At 43.0% G+C, this 25878-nt stretch overlaps 1 protein-coding gene across 2 annotated transcripts in view; it reads left to right on the top strand.

The window, feature by feature from the left end:
* kcnh5b (potassium voltage-gated channel, subfamily H (eag-related), member 5b) overlaps positions 1-25878 on the top strand; it is a 97038-nt gene that overhangs the window by 65426 nt on the left and 5734 nt on the right. For both annotated transcript variants that reach the window (XM_014190142.2, XM_014190154.2), the window contains exons 8-10: positions 333-532; positions 902-1154; positions 7264-7460. In XM_014190142.2, the coding sequence (XP_014045617.1) occupies positions 333-532; positions 902-1154; positions 7264-7460 (650 nt within the window). The remainder of the gene's footprint in view (positions 1-332; positions 533-901; positions 1155-7263; positions 7461-25878) is intronic.

A 25878-nucleotide genomic window follows, 5' to 3' on the forward strand; every position in this document is an offset into this window, starting at 1 on the left:
CATGTGCCAGAGCGGATCCCTCCCCCATTGTAAAGTCTTTAAAGTTGTTATTTCTTGTCTTTTATTGTCTTTTTATTGGCTGGGAGAAAAAGACAGAACTATTTTTGGGTAAGGTCTCTATGGTAACAGGGAGCTGGGTTACAATCACAGCGTTGGAGGCAGTCAGTAAGCCTTGTGGAGCGCTAGTGTTCTGGAACTCTCCCCCTTCTTTCTCCCATGGAGTACATGAACACCATTATATACACAATCTGTCACCTGTCATTATTACTCACTTCAGCTCATTTCATTTTATGACAACTGTATTTGAAAGATAATTTCCCTTTCTTCTCCAGCTCTTCTGTACGCCACAATCTTTGGAAATGTAACCACCATCTTCCAGCAGATGTACGCCAACACCAACCGCTACCACGAGATGCTGAACAACGTGAGGGACTTCCTCAAGCTCTACCAGGTGCCCAATGGGCTGAGTGAGAGGGTGATGGACTACATTGTCTCTACATGGTCCATGTCCAAGGGCATCGACACTGAGAAGGTGAGCCATGCCCCTGAGCTTGGACCCAGGAGAGATAGGCCTAACAACACCAGGGCTGCCTGCGGTTACAGCACAGGAGGGATGGGATCTAACAACACCAGGGCTGGGGTTAAAGCATAGATGCAGCAGTAGTATGGTTATGAGATAACTGCAGAAGTCTTGTAGAACACATTGGATTCAAATGAATGGGAATACACAATACCGCAATGGCTCAGTACAATGGTGAAACCCATTCTATACCACAAGAATATCGCTACACCCTCAATAACATCTGCTAAACATGTGTATGTGACGAATACAATTTGATTTGAAAGTACTATACACAACCTGAAAGCCTGATGGACAGGTGTCTGTCTGTCCTCTCTCCAGGTGCTGTCTATCTGTCCTAAAGACATGCGGGCAGACATCTGTGTTCACCTGAACCGGAAGGTGTTCAATGAGCACCCTGCGTTCCGCTTGGCCAGTGACGGCTGCCTGCGCTCTCTAGCCGGGGAGTTCCAGACCATCCACTGCGCCCCCGGGGACCTCATCTTCCATGCTGGGGAGAGCGTCGACACACTCTGTTTTGTGGTGTCAGGGTCACTGGAGGTCATCCAGGACGATGAGGTCATCGCTATTCTAGGTGAGCAGCAAAATGCATCATGGCATCTTTCTCCAGTTTCCACACCAACTTACTGGTGAGTTCTTGAGTTTGTCTGTGGATTAGTGGTGTGTGGGTCAGCTGTTTGTTCACCCGCAACAGCCCACAATTGCTAATAACTCATCCGCAACCACCAACTATATGTGATAAAGTGAAAATCTGAGGCCCGCACCCAACCTTAACCCGTAACTATAGAAAATGCACTATATGCTACAGTCAAAGAATGCAGAAAGATTTTTTGACAGGGTGTGCAGGATTTTGTTTTGCCTTATTCAGATATGTTTCTGCTTATAATGTCTATAGATAGATACATGCAGTAGCGATTTTCGCATGTAAATCTTGGTGGGGCAAACTATAAAAAATGCATGCCAGCAAAGCCACAACACAACACTAAACAATACATTAATTGCACTATAACGGTGACAAACGGGGTACACAAACTGTTAGGGCCTATATAAAGCTGTCCCAACACCTTACCACTACTACACCGGGTTATCAGCAGAGCCTTGTCTGGCAGCAAAACAGTTCATTCAGTCTCATTTACTGCATTTAAAAAAAACATAGCTGATATGGCTGACTTCCTTAAACAAATGTGGTTTATACTAACAATTGAGATGTACAAACTATGGCATAAGGGTGGATAAGAGGGAATCCGTCATTCCGATTAAGATATTAATGAGCAAGCTAGGATGGACCGAGTCAATATAACTATTTGTTCAGCGCTTTTGAAATGTACAGAACCAGAATTCAGAACATAGGCCGTTCTTACAGTATTCTCCCTGTACAAGTCAGAACCATAGGATAAATAAAGGGGGCATATAAGTAGACAATGAAAGCTCTACAATATTTGATGATTACATTTCTCTAAAACAGGCTATAGGCTACATGTGCACCACTAAATCAGAACAGTAGGTGAAATTAAGAGCTGAAAAGGGACCAAATTATCAGGGTGAGGAACATGGGCTACTAACAGATTACTACACAACATACTGTTCACTTAGTATTACTTTCTTTGCTACAGTATATATTTCTCCCTGGCATATTACATCATTTATGCAGCAGTATTTTTGGACTCACCTTGTTGTGCTGTGCTCACTTGAACAAGAACATGGCACGGTGGTTCTTTGTGGGCAAATTTTGTCATCAAACTTTGTAATCAAAGTCTGCCATTTTCTGGATTTATGGTGCTTTGAAGACAACTGGGAACTCTGAAAAATCAAGGTCGAATCATAATGACGTCAGTGATCTTCAGGTCGGAACTCTAGAAAGAGGCCCGAGTTCCAGACTTGCAATTTCGAGTTGGATGACCGTTCAAAATGTATTTTCCCAGTTTTTTTCCCAAGTTTCCTGTTGTGTTGAACTCACTGAAGTCAGATTTCCTTGTTTTGACTTTCCAGTTGTTTTGAGCATGGCAGAAGTCATGCTGGATTGGCAGCATGGCCAATGTTAAATGTTGATCCATTTAAGCTTGGAAAAGATACCCTTAAAACTAGTCTTGGGACCACACACCCACTCCACTGAATAGCAGGCTAGTGATTGTTTTGCAATGCTTGCAGTTATCCACTGATTCCTTCCAAACCTCTCATTGTTGAATTTGCGATTTCCAACTTGTTGTGTAATGTTAATGTCAAACGGCCGATGAGCACCAATACGTTTTATCTAAAATTTCTCTTCATTATTTCTCTTCATATGACAAGGATTAAAAATCATTTGCCAGTAGATTGTCGACTTGATTCATGATGATGACTGCTAGCTTGCTAGCTAAGATTTTGAAAGTATGATGTTGACATCAGTGCAATCAAAGCTAATGTAGATATAACGTGATTTGACATCATTTTATCTGTGGCCAATGACCTTGAGCCTTCTTGGATGGGCACTTCTAATGTAACTTTATGGCAGCACCCAAGGCGCTTGAATTTCCGAGCTCTACCCTTAGATATGGCAGCGAGGTAGTGTCCCCATGAGTGACAGAACACTGAGCCAAGAACAGGCACAACTAGAGAACATTAACCAATCACGGCACAACTAGAGAACATTACCAACCTACACTCCTATATTTTCTGCTAGCTGCCCCACCACCACAGAAAGCACTGAGCTAGGCTGAAACACCTGCATTTTGGAGCTGCCTTATTCAAGAAAGCAAAAAAGAGACCATGTTTGTATGCGGCTTTGTTTACTCAATTATAATGATTATTTTTTACATTGTTTGCTAACTGATATTTCACACCTATTAATGTGTAAAAATAACATGCAAAACAGGCAACCCCAAGGTGGGGCTCAAAACAGGTGGGGCAGAGGTCGCCACTGGATACATGTAGCTTCTCTTTTGTCATTATATGTTGCCCTAGAAGACTAAATAAAACATTGCTCAACAGAATATTGTAATAGATCGATAGAATGAATGCTTCAATCTATGTGACATCGGTAAAGTTTTCGCGGAGCAAAGATGTTTAGGTACTGGGGAGAAAATACAATAAAGCAATAACAAACGGGAAAGATTTTCTGTACAAAGTGTCCAAATGACATCAGTTTGACCGGTTGTAAGGGAAAAGAAAGCTGTGAAAACGATCCGATGTGTTCTGATAAGATTTCAGTTTGGCTTCAATACATATTTTATGTGGTCAGCTTTTATGATGAATACAGCAACTCTACAGATCGTATCTAACATTTTACTACAATAAATGCTTAATTCCGCAGGAGTTATTATTAAGCCTATAGCCCTATTCGAGAACGTGTATTTATTCCAGAGGGCGATTCGGACTGGATACGTTTTTTCCAAACTGCCCTTTGTACTTCTTATTTGTTTTTAATACATTGACAGTTATGACGGAAGCCTGGAAGTGTGGAGATATTTCAAAAAGTCCAGGCGATAACAGGCTACACTGATAACTCTAGTTTCTAAACCATACCAAATCATCTTTGGTATAGTGTCGACAATATTTGGATTGAGGAAGTGTGATCATAATCATTAGGATATTTTAGCGATCCGCATTCTATATGTGGGGGCAGCCTTCAGATGTGAGCTAAACTCGCACCTGATATGAGTTTTTAGGCTATGGATGAGAAAGTGAACTTGTTCCAAACGTTTAGCTCAGTTGTATGCTGCTTTGCGATTTAATTACAGCAAGGGTTGCATTAAATAGGCGCAATATTTTTTTATGATACATTTGGCAGAGTTCAATTCAATCGCGCAAAATCAAATCAAATGTTATTTGTCACATGTGCCGAAATACTACAGGTGTTGACCTTACAGTGAAATGCTTACTTACAAGCCCTTAAGCCCTTAACCATCAATGCAGTGTTCGTATAAACAAAATCATTCAGACATTTCTCTCAACACACAGAGATGTCGATTCGCTCGTGAGTAGTATTATCAGAGGACTTTGGAGTTTGCCAAAAAACAGTAGGTTATATTCTAGTGAATCAATGTCCAGATTTCAGTTTCTATTTAACCCATATAAACAGTAGGCTACAGTTTCCTTGACATGCCATAGGCCTATTTGTTGTCTTGTGACTGTCGAATTTGTATCATCTTTTGTTTACCACTTCACCAAATATTTTCCAAGCATGACTTTTTTTTGGCCTTCCCTTGTCTTTATTTTTAACTCTCCTTTCGCGGATTTTGTCTTTTTGAATTTAAGTTCGACAATGTAATTTTTGCCTCCGTGATTGATGTTAACTTTTTCTGCCAGTTCCCAAAAGTATGCAATTTGGCGCGCGTACAGTTAAACCCTAAAGTTTAGGCTTATGCACTAATACCAGATAACCTAAAATAATTAAAGAAAAAATTCAATGTAAACTATATAAATTGCGCAATAATTATGCATTAATGGATTTTTTTATAGTATTGTTTCTCTTAATTCAACCCGTACGCCCGCCACCCGCCCTTCAGCCACACGCTGTTTGATGACACTAAACCCGTCCACCCCGCGATAACCGCAGGGACTGCGGGTTTTGAGACATCACTATGGTGGATGATGTTGTTTCTGGGGTTTGGCTGATGCTTTGTCAACTCAAACATCAACAAAAAAATACGCATATACAATAGAAAGGAAGAAAGAAGGGAAATATAAAGACAGCGTTGGAGACCAGCAGAGCAGGCTGTAGTGCCAGCGGGTGTTTTCAGAGGCTATTTTATTGCTTTTCCACTTTAACTTCATTAGGAGCTAGAGTAGGGCTGTAGTTAGAGCTTCATAAAAAGTATATTAGCCACAGATGAATTGCCTCACAACATGGAGGACATTAATCAGCAGCTCAAATGGACACCGACGTGAGGCGTCTGTCTTGCCACCACAGGTGGTCCCGGGATCACATTTACAGACTTTGTAGGGGGCATGGATGGTGGGTGGGTGGGGGGGGGGGGCATGCCTGGTGCTGCTGTGATGATTTAGAGCAGATCGACACTGCAGAAGACCCACGGTGGGGGAGCCGTGGGGGGGGGGGCGCAGCGCAGCAAGAGAGGAAGGAGGCACATTAGTGTAACATCCTGAGAGCATTAACTCTCTCTGCACAATGGTAGTCTGTACGTTTGTTCTATCATGTTTAATATTGTTGATGGTGAGTTATGAGCACTACTCCATCTGTCACGCCTCATTTGGTGCCAGATATGTTGCTATTCACCCTGCTCAATTCCACTTTACTGTAGGTATGTGATTCTAGTCATAGACTGGTTGCAAAACCTGACAATACTATGGTGACGGGTGGCAGGGTTAGATGACTGTGCTGTATGTCTCGTGGGCAGACAGTGATCACCTCCCTTTAGCCTTGGCCAACTCTGTGCCTGTCTCCCCCTGGAGGTAAGAGGTGCAAACTGGCAAGAGGAATAGCTAGGGCTCATAGCTGACAGGGGAGAGAGACAGATACAGAGCGAGACAGAAAGAGAGACCCCTCTGATTTCCCCTGGCAATCACTAAGCTAACTCTTAGCTCTGGATCCTTTCTCTCTTCTTCATTAGCAGCCCACTAGCAGAGGAGAGGAGCTGCCTGCAACACTCCCACTGTAACAAGCCTGTACTTGGACAACCTGCAGAATCACACACCTTTAATAATCCATTCCACTGGCCACAGGGCTACAGCAACTTTCCATCAAACAATATTCCATCGGCCTTATCGGTTTATGATTTTCTCCTCTGTTCTGGCTTAGTTGTGTTTCGCGAAACGATGATTGGACTAATTTCGCAATCTATTATTCATGCTGCTTTATGAGAAAGGGAATTTTAGTGGGGAAAATTATTCAAACAGCAATATGTTCTGGCCCAGTGAACTGATTGGATATGCAGTAAACTGAGGGAGATGAGACTGTATCAGTCCGCCTCAGCACTGTGCCTTAGTCACAGAAATCTGCTCTCTTACATAGAGCTATAGTTGTCACCATGACCACCATTGATCACACAAACATGAAACACTGAATTCACTCCCATTCACCTCCACAAAGGATGATTGTAGTGTGAGAGTAGCACTGCATTGATCTCCAACCACAGACAGTAAGACACCTCTTCTCAGGTTGATGCTGACCTCTAACTCCTCTAGAGCCACCAGGCTGATCTCTCTGACCTTCTCCATATCGGCTCCAATAATTGGTGGCGTGCTGTGTCTCTAAGGGGGGCTTCCAGCACCGATGGTTCCTCAGACCCAATAGGGAAATGGTACAGGAGAGACAAGGTTCACACATCCTGTCTATGTTGTGGTTCTGATGTTTGGGTTCTCTCTGCTGTATGGTAGACTGGTTGGACTGAGTTTCATTGGTTTTCATTTGGTGATACTAGTGCAATCCCTTCAAGTGAACCATTGATTTGATATTCAACTGACAGTTTATGATAATTTTAGATGGGTTGAAATGAGAATAATATGTTTTTATTGGTCTTTACTGGCTGTAGAGTAAATCAGCTTGTAACATTTTACTGTGCTCTGGGTAATGAGTATCTTTGGTTGCTAAGGGCTCAGCCAGATAACCTCGTTGCTAAGGAAACCTTGAAACCTCAGATCTCAAAATATCCATAACATCTGTGACTGGTGATTTCACTGAGAAAATACTAAATATTGTACCATTTTGTCTCCCACACAAATCTCTCAATTTATCTTTCCCCTCTCAGGTAAAGGAGATGTGTTTGGAGATGTGTTCTGGAAAGAGACCACTCTTGCACACGCGTGTGCTAACGTGCGGGCGCTGACATACTGCGACCTGCACGTCATCAAGAGAGAGGCACTGCTCAAGGTTCTGGAGTTCTACACAGCCTTTGCTAACTCCTTCTCACGCAACCTTATCCTCACCTGCAACCTACGCAAGCGGGTATGAGTTACACAGTGACACACACACACACACACACACACACACACACACACACACACACACACACACACACACACACACACCTGACAACCACATGTCAGTCCTCCTCCTTTTCCCTCCCTCTTCTGTATCCTATTTTCTCATCTAAAACTTTTGCAGAGTGTTTTTGTTGCCTTTCTTCTTGACTGCAGATAGTTAGTTCTCCAATCACTAGTGCTGAGCATTAACCGAAATGTCAGTTTTATTTGAATTCCTTTTCTTTCTTTTTTTCTTTTTCGGTGTGCTCAATGTGCACATTGCACCGTTTCTCTAGAGATAAATCATATCAAATCTGAACTGTGCGATGTAGTATGGAGTAGTAGTTTCCAACATTCAACACAGTGTAGAGCAGAAAACGTGGTAATTAACTACAATCACCATAATCCATTGTATGCCTATTTGTCCGGTCTGTGTGTTTTTTTTAAACTTCTGCTACATTAGATTAGTGTGGGACAGACACTGAGAGAGAGATTCCAGAGAAGAATGCGTGATGGAGAGCGATAGAGAACAGTGTCCTCTCTAGGTATCTCTACCTGAAAATACATGATCTAAGTGATTGATAGTTGGTATTCAGTAGCCATAAAAGTATGTATAATTTACTTTGAAGCATTACTAAAACAATGATTTTGTCAGACAGCATAGGCAGCAGCTCTATAGAGATGAGATGATGACTTGATAATCAAATAAAACAAATGTAATATACACCACTGAAATATTTTATTAAATAAATGAATGTGAATCAATGATGGTTAGTAAGTTATAAGCCGTTATGGGCAGTCACTACCATCATGGGACTTTTATTAATTGTTTTATTCATTGTTGTTTGGGACTGCTCGTTCAACTGAATGTGTCCCTTGTACTGTAAAATCAATTGAACACCCTCCCCCCTCATGGAATTAACTCTAAACAATGTTTACGGCCACAAATAGCATTAACTGTAGTGACCCTGTGTTTATAATCGTGGGTATCTACTTTGCTTTTGTGGCACAGTCGATGCCACGCAGGGCTACGGGTCAGAAGGTTGAGGGCTCGCTGACCATCACAGGGGAGCTCTCTCTCTCTGCCTGTTTCATTACTTCACAATCAGAGCCAGCTGCAGACAATGATCAGCTAGGGGGAAGTCAGATTTTCAGCATTTTGATGCCATCTTTATACTTAAAGAAAATACTGTATATGCAATTCATTTTCCACTATCAGGTTTGTGTGCCAATGTACCACATAAACAATAAAGAAAAAAAGCATACTGACATGGTTTGCGTTTTCAACACCACAATAAATAGATGTCAATCTCGACAAATAGCAAACGCATCCCTCCTTACCTTGTAACCTTACCCAGTATCGAAGGCTTGGCTTGACAATCTCTGAATGTCGTTAAACTTGTTGGTGTTTTTTGACAGCTGTCTCTTTTGATTAATCAATGGCCTCTGCACAGTTTGGATTGATTGATTGATTTTATTATAAAAATACATGCAGTGTATATACACAAATCATTTTAAAAGTTACCATGATTGCACAATAAAGTCGGGGACTTATTTCCATTGTGGTCCCTACATTTGCTGCAGCATATGCTACAGTAATATAAGGACTGAATGCACATCTAATGTACACATCTCTGGCTTTTGGGGGTCACCTTATTGTTTTAACATAGCTACAGCACATCTATGGGCTTTTATGTTTTTCTGTCATGTGTAATGTGTGGTAGCCTTTCATAGGCTGTCTATTGGATAACGGCACAATCATTCGTTTTTTGGGGGGAGCTTGGGCTCATAAAATGTCATTAATGTAGGGCTCATAAAATGTATTTAATGTATGGCTTATCAGGCTCAGGTAGCATCAGGCTTGAATTTTCATGCCGACCAAAGCTCTAATCAAATCATATTAGAATGCTTCCATTTTGGGAGGGAAATACGGGCTTACCTGAGAGAAAAGTGATTATTCTTGGATGGAACATTTGTAAAATAATGAGAAAATATTCAACCCTAGTCTGGAGCTTATTCTTTAGATGTTTGGGGCTGCTGGTGAACCATGATGTGCAGGCATAATCAAAGTGACACTGGACTAGCGCACTTGCCAGAGTCTTTAGGGTATCTGTAAGTTCCCATCCAATTGGCGACAGATTTTAATGCAAATTTTCGGAAATCTGCATAAAAACAATATTCACATTTTGAGGTTTTACTTTAGGAGAATTTGGCGCCGCACAGCGTGACTGGGAAGATTTTAATTTACCAGACATTTGAGAAATTTACCAGACATCCATATGCATTCAGATCCGAATTGGCTCAGCCAGCGCCATCAATAAACAAAGGATATTGGCCAAATGAGCCACACTTACGTGTCCTTAAAAACAGCCTATAACAAATTACAAAAACACTATTCCTTATCTTTCGATGTATAGGATATGCAAAACTTTATAGCCATTTTTAAAAAATAGTTTTTTAGGCTACTTTCCTAAAACAATAATTGTCCACCTCACGGTTCAGCTGTCAGAGATTTGAACACTAATTGCATCAGGGCATTGCATGTATAGGCTTAGGGTCCACTGTGTGATATTAAAATTTAACATGAAGCTTAGGCCTAGCCCCAGAGAGATAGAGAGAGAGATAGTCGCTTTGGATGAAAGCGTCTGCTACAGTAAATGGCATATATTATTCTATATTATAGAGATATGCTGGCGGCTTGCTACGGTACCGACATGCATGTCTTTATGTCAGATGGCATACGAGCAGGCTATTATGCTGTGTCAAACACAGCATTACAGTTGGAACAATTTGGCCAAAGAAAATGGCACAACAGAATGAAGCAAAACACTTGCGAACTGGTTTAAACCTTCACAGGCTATATCGCAGCAATTACCAACAAAGGCAAGTGCCTACCATACCCAACAAATGACAGAAATAGGCTGTTATTTATTTTACAACAGACCTACTTATAACCTATAGTATCTTAAAATAAATATGGAGTACACAATTAAAAAGACAGATCAAATTTAATTTGGCCAATGAAAATGTCTCAACAGAATTAAACAAAATAGGTTCAGCATATTTACAGAACTGGTTTCGATTAATAAATAGCCTAACAATTATAACAATGATATACAATAATAATGATAAAACAAATGATTATAAATAAATTTGTTACAAAATTGCATCCTACCTGAATGGGAGTTGCACAGTAACCTACATTCTTCTCATCTTAGTCCACTACCATATTAAAACTTATATTAAATTACCCTTCTAGGCTTTTCACTATAGGCATACTCTTTTTCCTCTAACTTTTGTTTTACTTCAATGAAAAAGGACTCCATCTTCACAATCAACAGTAGCCTAAGCCAAGGCTCCTCTGTTTTTCTCTCTCCTCAGCAGCAGGCGCACCTGCGCTTAAGGCGAGAGAGAATGGTGCTGAAGCCAAATTGTTATTAACTTTTCATTTTTTTTTTATCTGCCAAATCCTGGAGAATTTTCCCATCAGAGTTGTGTTTTCATCAAATTGACTTGTTACAGATAAAAGTCTGTGCGTAAATACATAAAAAATACAAGTTCAATGGATTTCCATTGCTTTTTCAACTCTAGGCATACTGATGGTTTTGTCACTAAGCATGTTGCGTACAGTAGGTGTAGGGAATGTGCCCACTCTGCTATTGGCACGTGCGCTCTAGCCAACAGCTGGCAGATACAGTGCCTTCGGAAAGTACTCAGACCCCTTGACTTTTTCCACATTGTGTTACGTTACAGCAATTTACACACAATACCCCATAATGACAAAGTGAAAACAGATTTTTCAAAAAGTGTGCTAATTTATAAAAAAACTAAAAACAGATACCTTATTTACATAGGTATTCAGACCTTTTGCTATGAGACTTGAAATTGAGCTCAGGTGCTTCCTGTTTCCATCGATCATCCTTGAGATGTTTCCAACTTGATTGGAGGTCCACCTGTGTTAAATGCAATTGATTGGACATGATTTGGAAAGGCACAGACCTGTCTATATAAAGGTCCCACAGTTGACAGTGCATGTCAGAGGAGCAAAAACCAAGCCATGAGGTTGAAGGAATTGTACGTAGAGCTCAGAGACAGGATTATGTCGAGGCACTGGTCTGGGGAAGGGTACCAAAAAATGTCTGCACACATTGAATGTCCCCAAGAACACAGTGGCCTCCATCATTCTTAAATGGAAGAAGTTTGGAACCACCAAGACTCTTCCTAGAGCTGGCCGCCCGGGCCAATCTGAGCAATCGGGGGAGAAGGGCCTTGGTCAGGGAGGTGACCAAGAACCATATGGTCACTCTGACAGAGCTCTAGAGTACCTCTGTAGAGATGGTAGAACCTTCAGGAAGGAACCATCTCTGCAGCACTCCACCAATCAGGTCTTTATGGTAGAGTGACCAGACGAAAGCCACTCCTCAGTAAAAGGCACATGACAGCCCACTTGGAGTTTGCCAAAAGGCACCTAAAGACTCTCAGACCATGAGAAACAAGATTCTCTGGTCTGATGAAACCAAGATCGAACTCTTTGGCCTGAATGCCATGCATTACGTCTGGAAGAAACCATCCCTACTGTGAAACATGGTGGTGGCAGCATCATGCTAAGGGGATGTTTTTCAGAGGCAGGGGCTGGGAGACTAGTCAGGATCAAGACAAAGATGACCAGAGCAAAATACAGAGAGATCCTTGATGAAAACCTGCTCCAGAGCAGTCAGGATCTCAGACTGGGGGCAAAGGTTCACCTTCCAACAGGACAATGCCCCTAAGCACACAGCCAAGACAACGCAGGAGTGGCTTCGGGACAAGTCTCTGAATGTCCTTGAGTGGCCCAGCCAGAGCCCGGACTTTAACCCGATCTAACATCTTTGGAGAGACCTGAAAATTGCTGTGCAGCAACGCTCCCCATCCAACCTGACAGAGCCTGAGAGGATCTGCAGCGAAGAATGGGAGAAACTCCCCGAAAATAGGTGTGCCAAGTTTGTAGTGTCGCACCCAAGAAGACTTGAGGTTGTATTCGCTGCCAAAGAAGCTTCAACAAGGTACTGAGTGAAGGGTCTGAATACTTTTGCAAATGTGATATTTAAATGTAAAAAATGTAAGTCAAGGGGTCTGAATTCTTTCTGAATGCACTGTATGATTGCTAGTTAGCCTATTACAGATACGGACAAAGGATCTACCTACCACTATTGTCACTATGAATGGTGGATAGAGGGCAGGACAGACCGTTAGACTGATAGACTATACTGACCTGTGGCATAGTAAAAGTTAGCACATGGAGAAGCGTAGGTCATAAGGGAAGTACCAAAACACCTTGATACAGAGGAGGAGCATGCAAGCAGATTAGGAAATTTGGCTCTATGGAAGAAATAATAGAGTAAATCCTGCAAAAGATCGAATTTACTCCAGGGAAAAAACACACTATCCTCCACTTTGCCCAATAAAAACCCCCACAATCCTCCCCAATGCAACAAAAACTAGTTTGACAACCCTCCCCTATTTTCGACCACCCCGCCCCCCAGTAAATTGTGATCTGTCCATTACAGCATTCAACCCACATAATGCATAGTGTATTTAATGTTTAAAAAATAACCGCAATTCATTTTTATAAATGGAACCGAAACCGAACCAACCTCAAAAACACTAATCGTTCAGCACTACCTATCACTCGAGGGAACTCTGGAATGTAATTCTCAGGTTATTAATCCTAAAGGTAATTACCATGTTTATTCTCTCTACACTCAATAGGTCTTTTGTCAGAGCCATTTTCACATAATGAATTATATATTAAATACTAATAGACTCCTTACTTACTGTGGCCTTTTAGCAGTTAACACCCATGTTGGCGGTCTGCTATCTCCCAGTGAGAAATAGCAGAGGTAGCCTTTACCCTCAGAGCTGATACTCTGTTTATGTGTGTGTGTGTGTGTGTGTGTGTGTGTGTGTGTGTTGAACTGCCGCTATATCAAATCAATCAAATGTATTTATAAAGCCTTTTTTACATCAGCCGATGTCACAAAGTGCTGTACAGAAACCCAGCCTAAAACTCCAAACAGCAAGCAATGCAGATGTAGCAGCACGGTGGCTAGGAAAAACTCCCTAGGAAGAAACCTAGAGAGGAACCAGGCTCTGAGGGGTTGCCAGTCCTCTTCTGGCTGTGCCGGGTGGAGATTATAACAGTACATGGCCAAGATGTTCAATCGTTCATAGATGACCAGCAGGGTCAGATAATAATAATCACAGTGGTTGTAGAGGGTGCAACAGGTCAGCACCTCAGGAGTAAATGTCAGTTGGTTTTTCATAGCCAAGCATTCAGATTTTGAGACAGCAGGTGGAGTCCAGAGAGAGAGTCGAAAACCGCAGGTCCGGGACAAGGTAGCACGTCCGGTCAACAGGTCAGGGTTCCATTGCCGCAGGCAGAACAATTGAAACTGGAGCAGCAGCACGTCCAGGTGGACTGGGGACAGCAAGGAGTCATCAAGCCAGGTAGTCCTGAGGCATGGTCCCATGGGAGGGAGAGAGAATTAGAGGGAGCATACTTACATTCACACAGGACACCAGATAAGACAGGAGAATTACACCAGATATAACAGACTGACCCTAGCCCCCTGACACAAAGACTATTGCAGCATAGATACAGGAGGCTGAGACAGGAGGGGTTGGGAGACACTGTGGCCCCGTCCGACGATGCCCCCGGACAGGGCCAACCAGGCAGGATATAACCCCACCCATTTTGCCAAAGCACAGCTCCAACACCACTATAGGGATATCTGCAAACCACCAACTTACAACCCTGAGACAAGGCAGAGTATAGCCCATGAAGATCTCCCCCATAGCACGAACCCAAGGGGGGCGCCAACCCGAACAGGAAGATCACGTCAGTGACTCAACCCACTCAAGGGACACACCCCTCCTAGGGACGGCATGGAAGAGCACAAGTAAGCCAGTGACTCAGCCCCCGTAATAGGGTAGCGCAGAGAATCCCAGTGGAGAGATGGGAAGCGGCCAGGCAGAGACAGCAAGGGCTGGTCCCTGTTTTGAGTTTGTGAGCTGGTACCATGGCTGGTGCTTGAGAGTGTGTGTAATGAATTGGTGTGATGGAGCACTGATTGAGTTCCATCTCCATCATCTTATTCGTCACAATGCAGTGTGAGAGATGTCACACAGCCATCAGGTACATGACGACGGCTAGTATTTGGGTCAGCCCTGGACCTGTACTGAGGCAGGCCTGCTTGCTATTCTGCACCTGGAGTTCGTGACGTACTGTATGTCTGTCATTCAGTCCATTAGTGACTATGGCTGGTGGAAATAAGTGTGGAAGGTGTTTTTCTTGCTAGTATTTCAGCATACACAGTGTACTTTCATAACCAACAAAACTTTTCTCTTTCTCAAATAATCTCATAAATGCATACTTTGTGGGTATGCAGAAACAAATACTCAAACTGTTGATCCTTTTGATTATAAAAACATTGAATTCATGTATTTTAAGTTGCTCCTTCACCTGATCAAATTATTTCATACAACATTTGACAAATGATTTCAAAAGACAAAGTTGAATGCTCATGTTAAAAATGGGGCCCTGTGAATTTTCAACACAAAGCACCTTTCTCTCTCTTTCTTAGTCTGAGCGATTGTTTCTATCTTGGTAAGATGAGCATTAAGTTACCTAACCATTTTCTCATTTAAGAAAACACTTCAGGGCTTTTAGACTCTTTACCTGACTAAAGAGAGCTATATTTCTTTAAAAAACACATGCAAATCTGCTATTTTTCTTTTGCCTAAAGGGGCCACTGCACATAGTTTGTTAAGCAAAATCTATAGTGTACTTCTGCAGTGCTTTAAGGTTCTGGTATTAAAACGATCAGTTTTGAATATTTTCACAGTGCTGTCGAATACTAGGCTACCAATACTTTTCAGAGAATTCTAGATCTCTGGAGTATTCCTCTTTTACATGTAGGTTGAAAGCCTAAAAGCAAACATCCACAGAGTGCACCAAATACTTACAGAATATCTGTGTCGTTAGGGGCTCTTTTCTATGGTTTATTTTTGTTAGCTGGGACAGCTTGTGTGCTTGGAGGACAATGGTAAGAGACGCTAGACCCTGCAGACAAGGATACTTTTACCAGCCGACTGATGTATTAGTAATGAGAGTTTACACAAAAAACCCAGACCAAAAGAATACCATGATTTTGGGGATTTTCACAAAATGTAATCAATCCATAGAATAGTCTTTTGGAGGAATGATTGTTGACATATTTGACATTTGTATCTAAAAGCATAATTGAGAAATAATGAATCAAAGCAAAGTTATTACATTTTGCCATTACCCAGGCCTCCTTTAAGACTCCATAATGTTTTATCTGTAGATGCTGTAAAGGAAAAATAGGTGTCATATGAGTAGTAATATGAGTAGTATTTTGATTTCAATAAAAACATTTTAAATTAATTTATGAATATTGAAAAATATAAACATGAATATTGAAAATATTGTCTAAAAATATGTTTATTCGTTTATTTATTCATTTTCAACACACTGATACAGCCTAACTGATAAAACTGCACAGTTTTGATTTGTGAAGTTCAAATAGAGCAGTGGTCACCAACCTTTTTTGAGTCAAAATGCAAGCCGAAATCTACCGCTCTGATTTATTTGGAACATGACTTAATAATGTATGCCTAGTCAACATTAACCTATTAAAAACAGTACTGTGAGGTTTGTGCAGTAGGCTATAGGCCCAATACATTATCACCGCATATAGGCTTTTCTTGAATTGCCCTGCCAATGCATTGTTGTTCGAACCATTTTAAGGTAGGCTATATGATCACACCGGTAAGAGCATACATTTAAATAATTTGCTTTTTATTTTTATTTTACTGGGCTAATGATCCCTGCATCTCATGGTCAGTCTCAGCGGAAGGAGAGAGCAGCAGACAGAGGTTTCGTCTCTCAACGTCCCTCTGCTCTCCCTTTCCTCCGCTGACACTGACCAAAAAGGGACACACCGTCTTCCAGCAGATGGCGAAACTCGAGTCGCACTGCATTATTTCTGCCTCATGCACAAATTCATGTTGTTACTCCTATGAAGTGAGAAAGTGAAATATTCCTTGATACTAAAAAAGACCCAAGCTGCTAATAATAACAATGCAAGCCTATTGATACACTTTCCTTCTCATTCATTACAGTTGCAGTGCTGGTTGTAGCGTGAGTTGAAGTAGGAAGAACGCATATTTCATGGCTTATAAAAGTTTTGAATAAAAAGTGTTGACAGTGCTGAGTGAGAACTTGAACATGAACTCACTCATAAAAACAGCAGCTCTTTGTTGTATTCGTTGACAGTCTCTCTAGTCATGGTTTTGAAATGTCACACTATCAACTTTACTGTAGCTTTCTTTTACGCCCGCTACATTACTGCAGACACGGTAATCTGAGCCATCCGATTGGCCCCCCGGGAAGGTAGAGTTCGTACCTTCAGACACATGAAATGGTGTAGAATAGGAACACTTCGCCTAACTGGCGTGCTGGACAGCTGAATCGGGTGCACCTACAGTCAAAAGCGCGAGATAAGAAAATTGGAACGCAAGGCTTTATTCTTTTTTTTTTTACAGAAACGGTTGGCGATCAACTAGAAATGCCTTGGAGATCGACCAGTTGATCGCGATCGACTGGTTGGTGACCACTGAAATAGAGTACAGTTTTGACATCACGATATATAGTCTTGCACTTCACGAGATATCGTCAATGTCAAATATAACCCTAGTAAGCAATGTAACCAATCACAGCCTTCCTATTACACATCCTCCAAATCACCAGCAGATGGTGACCATTTTTTATCAATTTTCATATTCACTCAGTTGGTAATGCTTACAAATACCACTAAAAGTAGCAGAGATCCCACTCTCAAACTTTTCATAGCCCCTTCAAACATTCAGCTTCCAGCTGCATACTCCCTCCAGCACAAGGGTCAGCACACTCTCAAATGTTGTTTTTTGCCATCATTGTAAGCCTGCCACACACACACACACACACACAATACGATACATTTACTTAACATAAGAATGAGTGTGAGTTTTTGTCACAACCCGGCTCGTGGGAAGTGACAAAGAGCTCTTATAGGACCAGGGCACAAATAATAATATAATAATAATCAATCATTTTGCTCTTTATTTAGCCATCTTACATATAAAACCTTATTTGCTCATTAAACTGTGAATAACTCACCACAGGTTAATGTGAAGGATGTGCTTGAAAGGATGCACATAACTCTGCAGTGTTGGGTTGTATTGGAGAGAGTCGGTCTTAAATCATTTTCCACACACAGTCTGTGCCTGTATTTAGTTTTCATGCTAGTGAGGACCGAGAATCCACTCTCAAATAGGTACATGGTTGCAAAGGGAATCAGTGTCTTAACGCAATTTACCAAGGCATGATACTCTGAGCGCAGCGCTATCCAGAAATCTGGCAGTGGCTTCTGATTAAATAACATTTCCCAGAAGAATATGTCAATATTGCAGAAGAGGAAATCTTCCTTAATTAACCCCCATAAACGTAATGGACATGTACCAGGAGCTGTGCCAGCCCGCCAAGTCTGACCTGCGGTTTTCGACTCATCCAGCTGTAACACCTAGAATTCACTGGCTTGTATGCGACGCAGTAATTGTTCCAAAACATTTCCTGCCATGTCACTGATGCGTCGTGAAACAGTGTTGTTTGATGAAGACATTGTCTGTATAGTTTTTTGGCCTTTTCCCCCAGCATTGTCCCAGCCATATCTGCGGCAGCAGGAAGAATTAAGTCCTCCACAATAGTATGGGGCTTGCCTGTCCTAGCCACTCGGTAGCTCACCATATAAGACACTTCTAGCCCCTTCTTATTAATGGTATCTGTTGCTTTTATACATGTGTTACTACTCGAAACTCGTCTTAATTCTCACTCAAAAAACTCCTGTGGCTTATTTTTCAAATTGGCATGTTTTGTTTCTAAATGTTTGCGCAAGAATGAAGGTTTCAATGACACACTGTGGCTGAGGAAAGGCACTACTCCCAATATAAGTGAAGCCCAAATCAATGTAGTCCTCATCATATTTGTGCCTCTTCGATGGTCCAACGTCCCTGTCTGTTGTTTGGTGCTTTACCGGGTAAGGGGGCAGTAGCTCTTCAGCTGCATCAGATTCACAACTCAAATCAAATCAAAGTTTATTTGTCACGTGCGCCGAATACAACAGTGAAATGCTTACTTACCGGCTCTAACCAACAGTGCCAAAAAGGTATTAGGTGAACAATAGGTAAGTAAAGAAATAAAAGCAACAGTAAAAAAGACAGTGAAAAATATCAGTAGCGAGGCTATATACAGTAGCAAGGCTATATTCAGGCACCGGTTAGTTGGGCTGATTGAGGTAGTATGTACATGTAGATATGGTTAAAGTGACTATGCATATATGATAAACAGAGAGTAGCAGTAGCGTAAAAGAGGGGTTGGGGTGGGCACACAATGCAAATAGTCCGGGTAGCCATTTGATTACCTGTACAGGAGTCTTATGGCTTAGGTGTGAAAACTGTTGAGAAGCCTTTTTGTCCTAGACTTGGCACTCCAGTACCGCTTGCCATGCGGTAGTAGAGAGAACAGTCTATGACTGGGGTGGCTGGGATATTTGACAATTTTTAGGGCCTTCCTTTGACACCGCCTGGTGTAGAGGTCCAGGATGGCAGGCAGCTTAGCCCCAGTGATGTACTGGGCCGTACGCACTACCCTCTGTAGTGCCTTGCGGTCGGAGGCCGAGCAATTGCCGTACCAGGCAGTGATGCAACCAGTCAGGATGCTCTCGATGTTGCAGCTGTAGAACCTTTTGAGGATCTGAGGACCCATGACAAATCTTTTTAGTTTCCTGAGGGGGAATAGACTTTGTCGTGCCCTCTTCACAACTGTCTTGGTGTGTTTGGACCATTCTAGTTTGTTGGTGATGTGGACACCAAAGAATTTGAAGCTCTCAACCTGCTCCACTACAGCCCCGTCGATGAGAATGGGAGCGTGCTCGGTCCTCCTTTTCAGGTAGTCCACAATCATCTCCTTATTCATGTTGAGGGATAGGTTGTTATTCTGGCACCACCCGGCCAGGTCTCTGACCTCCTCCCTATAGGCTGGCTCGTCGTTGTCGGTGATCAGGCCTACCACTGTTGTGTCGTCTGCAAACTTAATGATGGTGTTGGAGTCGTGCCTGGCCATGCAGTCGTGGGTGAACAGGGAGTACAGGAGGGGACTGAGCACGCACCCCTGAGGGGCTCCAGTGTTGAGGATCAGCGTGGCAGATGTGTTGCTACCTACCCTCACCACCTGGGGGCAGCCCGTCAGGAAGTCTAGGATCCAGTTGTAGAGGGAGGTGTTTAGTCCCAGGATCCTTAGCTTAGTGATGAGCTTTGAGGGTACTATGATGTTGAACGCTGAGCTGTAGTCAATGAATAGCATTCTCATGTAGGTGTTTCTTTTGTCCAGGTGGGAAAGGGCAGTGTGGAGTGCAATAGAGACTGCATCATCTGTGGATCTGTTTGGGCGGTATGCAAATTGGAGTGGGTCTAGGGTTTCTGGGATAATGGTGTTGATGTGAGCTATTACCAGCCTTTCAAAGCACTTCATGGCTACGGACGTGAGTGCTACAGGTCTGTAGTCATTTAGGCAGGTTGCCTTCGTGTTCTTGGGCACAGAGACTATGGTGGTCTGCTTGAAACATGTTGGTATTACAGACTCAATCAGGGACATGTTGAAAATGTCAGTGAAGACACCTTCCAGTTGGTCAGAACATGCCCGGAGCTCACATCCTGGTAATCCGTCTGGCCCCACAGCTTTGTGAATGTTGACCTGTTTAAAGGTCTTACTCATATCGGCTATGGAGAGTGTGATCACACAGTCGTCCGGAACAGCTGATGCTCTCATGCATGCCTCAGTGTTGCTTGCCTCGAAGCGAGCATAGAAGTGATTTAGCTCATCTGGTAGGCTCATGTCACTGGGCAGCTCGCGCCTGGGCTTCCCTTTGTAGTCTGTAATAGTTTGCAAGGCCTGCCACATAAGACGAGCGTCGGAGCCGGTGTAGTATGATTCAATCTTAGCCCTGTATTGACGCTTTGCCTGTTTGATGGTTCTTCGGAGGGCATAGCAGGATTTCTTATAAGCTTCCGGGTTAGAGTCCCGCACCTTGAAAGCGGCAGCTCTAACCTTTAGCTCAGTGTGAATGTTGCCTGTAATCCATGGTTTCTGGTTGGGGTATGTACGTACAGTCACTGTGGGGACGACGTCCTCGATGCACTTATTGATAAAGCCAGTGACTGATGTGGTGTACTCCTCAATGCCATCGGAAGAATCCCGGAACATTTTCTAGTCTGTGATAGCAAAACAGACCGGTAGTTTAGCATCTGTTTCACCTGACCACTTTTTTATAGACCGAGTCACTGTTGCTTCCTGCTTTAATTTTTGCTTGTAAGCAGGAATCAGGAGAATTGAATTGTGGTCGGATTTACCAAATGGAGGGCGAAGGAGAGCTTTGTACGCATCTCTGTGTGTGGAGTACAGGTGATCTAGAATTTTTTTTCTTCTGGTTGCACATTTAACATGTTGATAGAAATGAGGAAGAACTGATTTAAGTTTCCCTGCATTAAAGTCTCTAGTCACTAGGAGTGGGTGAGCGGTTTCCTGTTTGCTTTTTTTCAGTGTCCATCCTAGCTGGGCTAGCAACAATGTAGAATTACTGATGCTAGTATTGGATGTGCTCGTGGAAGCAGAACAACTTGTGTCGTCGACAGGTGCAGGTGTAGTACTGCTGGTAGTAGCAGTACTACCAGTAGAGATGGTAGGTGTCTCTATGGACGCGGGTCTTACTTTTTTTTTAACCATTTATCAATTTTCGAGCAAACGGAATGAGCAGCAGCTACGTTTGGCTACATACGGACCGTTAGTGGAATTCCCGCGAGGAGTAACGGTTAATGTGATTGGATGTTCATTATTTGACTAGTACCTGTATTTGACATTGTGTTGTTATTTCGCTGAACACTAGATGGTTTAATTTATTTTTGGCAGTGCAACGAGTCTACTTATCCTTTACCCTAGCCCTAACTCTAACCTTAACAAAGGGTTGTGAGACATCACCCAAATGTATAGCCCCATTGGAAAATCGAAATGGACTGTTTGAAAATGTGAATCACATTTTTATTTGGCGTACCTCTGACGGCATTACCCCAGTTTGGGAATAGCTGCCATAGAGTATATTTTGTTCAACAATATATTGAAAAATTGGTCACACTTTTTTTGGATAGCCCATCTGCAGATGCACTACATGCTATCAACAATTATCTGTTGATAAGCAACTGACTATCTGTTGTAAAGCAGCTGCTTGCTAGGGTTACGGTAAGGGCTAGGATAAGTTTTAGAATAAGTGTTAGGGTAAGGTTAGGGTTAGGAGATCGCTTGTTGAAATGTTACAGATAGTCTGTAGAGCATCTACAGGTGGACTATCCAAATAAAGTGTTACCGAAAAATGTGCCAAATCATAAATGGTATATTTTCAATATTCATGTTTATACACTGCTCAAAAAAATAAAGGGAACACTTAAACAACACAATGTAACTCCAAGTCAATCACACTTCTGTGAAATCAAACTGTCCACTTAGGAAGCAACACTGATTGACAATAAATTTCACATGCTGTTGTGCAAATGGAATAGACAACAGGTGGAAATTATAGGCAATTAGCAAGACACCCCCAATAAAGGAGTGGTTCTGCAGGTGGGGACCACAGACCACTTCTCAGTTCCTATGCTTCCTGGCTGATGTTTTGGTCACTTTTGAATGCTGGCGGTGCTTTCACTCTAGTGGTAGCATGAGACGGAGTCTACAACCCACACAAGTGGCTCAGGTAGTGCAGCTCATCCAGGATGGCACATCAATGCGAGCTGTGGCAAGAAGGTTTGCTGTGTCTGTCAGCGTAGTGTCCAGAGCATGGAGGCGCTACCAGGAGACAGGCCAGTACATCAGGAGACGTGGAGGAGGCCGTAGGAGGGCAACAACCCAGCAGCAGGTCCGCTACCTCCGCCTTTGTGCAAGGTAGAAGCAGGAGAAGCACTGCCAGAGCCCTGCAAAATGACCTCCAGCAGGCCACAAATGTGCATGTGTCTGCTCAAACGGTCAGAAACAGACTCCATGAGGGTGATATGAGGGCCCGACGTCCACAGGTGGGGGTTGTGCTTACAGCCCAACAGCGTGCAGGACGTTTGGCATTTGCCAGAGTACACCAAGATTGGCAAATTCGCCACTGGCGCCCTGTGCTCTTCACAGATGAAAGCAGGTTCACACTGAGCACGTGACAGACGCGACAGACTCTGGAGACGCTGTGGAGAACGTTCTGCTGCCTGCAACATCCTCCAGCATGACTGGTTTGGCGGTGGGTCAGTCATGGTGTGGGGTGGCATTTCTTTGGGGGGCCGCACAGCCCTCCATGTGCTCGCCAGAGGTAGCCTGACTGCCATTAGGTACCGAGATGAGATCCTCAGACCCCTTGTGAGACCATATGCTGGTGCAGTTGGCCCTGGGTTCCTCCTAATGCAAGACAATGCTTGACATCATGTGGCTTGAGTGTGTCAGCAGTTCCTGCAAGAGGAAGGCATTGATCCTATGGACTGGCCCGCCCGTTCCCCAGACCTGAATCCAATTGAGCACATCTGGGACATCATGTCTCGCTCCATCCACCAACGCCACGTTGCACCACAGACTGTCCAAGAGTTGGCGGATGCTTTAGTCCAGGTCTGGGAGGAGAGCCCTCAGGAGACCATCCGCCACCTCATCAGGAGCATGCCCAGGCATTGTAGGGAGGTCATACAGGCACGTGGAGGCCACACACACTACTGAGCCTCATTTTGACTTGTTTTAAGGACATTACATCAAAGTTGGATCAGGCTGTAGTGTGGTTTTCCACTTTAATTTTGAGTGTGACTCCAAATCCAGACCTCCATGGGTTGATAAATTGGATTTCCATTGATTATTTTTGTGTGATTTTGTTGTCAGCGCATTCAACTATGTAAAGAAAAAAGTATTTAATAAGATTATTTCTTTCATTCAGATCTAGGATGTGTTGTTTAAGCGTTCCCTTTATTTTTTTTAGCAGTATATTTGTCAATATTCATAAATGAATGTAAAAGAAATACTAAATACTACACATATTACAGAGCAAGTGTTAAAGCTTCATATGACACCACAGTCTGCTTTGTAGCACCTTCACAGATAAACACTATGGAGTTTTAAAGGAGGCCTTGGTCATGCCAAAAGGTCATAAATATGCCAAATTATTTCTCAGTTATGCTTTTAGATACAAATGTTAAATATATGTCAACAATCCTTCCGCCAAAGAACTATTCTATGGATGACATTTTGTGACAATCCCCAAAATCATGGTATTTTTTTGTCTGGGTTTCATGAGGAATCACTGTGACTATGGAGGTGTGTGTGTGTGTGTGTGTGTGTGTGTGTGTGTGTGTGTGTGTGTGTGTGTGTGTGTGTGTGTGTGTGTGTGTGTGTGTGTGTGGTGGGGTAGGGAGTTTAATACAGAAAAGTGAAGTCCAGGCTGAAGTCCAGAATGGTGATTTGTTGTAAGTGTTTTCCTGATTTCAGCAAGAGAAGAGCAGGTGTGTGTGGAAGGCAGTGCAGTGATCAGGGGAGATGGAGGAGGGGAGATGAGGAAGTCACCCATGCAGAGTCTCATTTTCTCTGTTCTGTCTGGTAAATAATGAATTGCTGAACTTAAGAAGAAAATTGACCCACTTTTTTTATGTGGAGAAGAAGAAGCCAGAGCTAGAGAGCTGCATTAAGAGGGACAGGGTAGATTATCTCTGCAGTCTCTACATCAGAACAGAAAAACATAGACACTTTGAAATGTTCAAGCGGCCATGGACACTCCATGTACTGCTCTCTAATCCACTCTGTGCTTTTTAAGATGATTCTTCTCCACACAAGTCTAGATTGAGCTCCTATTGCAATATCTCCTAGCCTCCGTTATGACTCTCCTTAAGGCGTGTGTGCACATGTGCGTGTGTGTCTCCATGCATGTGCGTACATGTGCTTTCCAGTGTGTGTGTGTGTGTGCTTCCTCGTATACGTGTGTGCTTGTGTGTGGCCCTCCCCCCTCCCCTGGCATGTATATTTGTGACCGGAGTGGGAGGAGGATGACAGGCTGGATCACCTAGGGAGCAGTGATGTGTCATCCATTCGCCTACAGAGACGCTTCCCAGAGGGGGAGTACAAGTCCCTTTCTCTCCCTTTCTCTCCTGCCCCCACTCCCAGGGCCTGTGTGATGGGGCTGCCCAGAGACAGAGAGAAGGCGGTATGGAGAAATGGACAAGCATCTCTCCTCATATTCCAGGAAAACGTGACAGAATGACAGAGTTTGGTCTGGAGTTCTGACTGTGCCTTCACAGCTCTGCATCATCTATCCCTCTTCAATATATGAATGTGGGATTTCAGCCTCACATCCAAGTCAGCAATACATTTTCATTATGAGTTTGAACCGAAGGGTTGGCATGTGGTGCGGGAGTCAGGGGTACAGTTTGGATCCTGTGTTCATTCTGATTCTGTGATTGTGCGAGTATTGTTAGAGAGCCAACAGAGTATCTATCACATACCCCATGCTCCAGGAACATCCACTCTCTAGCTTACTGGGATAAATATAACTCAGTAATATAACGCTAAATCTAATCAAGAGGAGAGATGAGACCACCTACACACTCCCAGACCATCCAGCTACCAGGATTAGCTTCCCTGACCAATATCTCCTCCCAGGAATTACACAATTACAGTACCTCCCACTCCCTGGCCCTGCATTCTCCTGCAGGCTTGGGACGTTTTTGAAATGGGGGGGGGGGGTACTTGGAGAAGTGTTTCACTGCAGTTATATCATGTTTTATTACTCTGAGTGCTTTGCATAATTTATATTAGTAGAAGGTCTGCATGCTGGCAGCTGTATATTTAAGTGCTTGGACCTTTTTCAGTCAGTGTGCTGACTAGGCTTGGCTCTGCCACTGGAGCACTGCTGATTAGATGCATTTTTACCTCAGCACCTGAAAGAGGAGAAATTAACTAGGCTTTTGATTATCATCTCTGTCATAATGAGTCGTGGGAGAGGAGTGACTTGTGACAATGTGACATAGCTCAGCAGCACGCATCTCAGTAATTGGCAGCACATCCTACAGTGTTTTCCTACAATACTGCATGGAGGCAGGTTTTGATAGGTCACACGTTGCCACCACAACACTATGACGTCAGTGGTACACTACCTTTCTAACAGGCTTGTTTGTCATTGGCACAGTGCTGCACACTGTAGCCTAACACGTTTATCAGGCTTACCAAGACCGCAACAAGGAATGAGCCTGAC

Source organism: Salmo salar, chromosome ssa01 (assembly GCF_905237065.1).
Source record: "Salmo salar chromosome ssa01, Ssal_v3.1, whole genome shotgun sequence".
Lineage (NCBI taxonomy): Eukaryota > Metazoa > Chordata > Actinopteri > Salmoniformes > Salmonidae > Salmo > Salmo salar.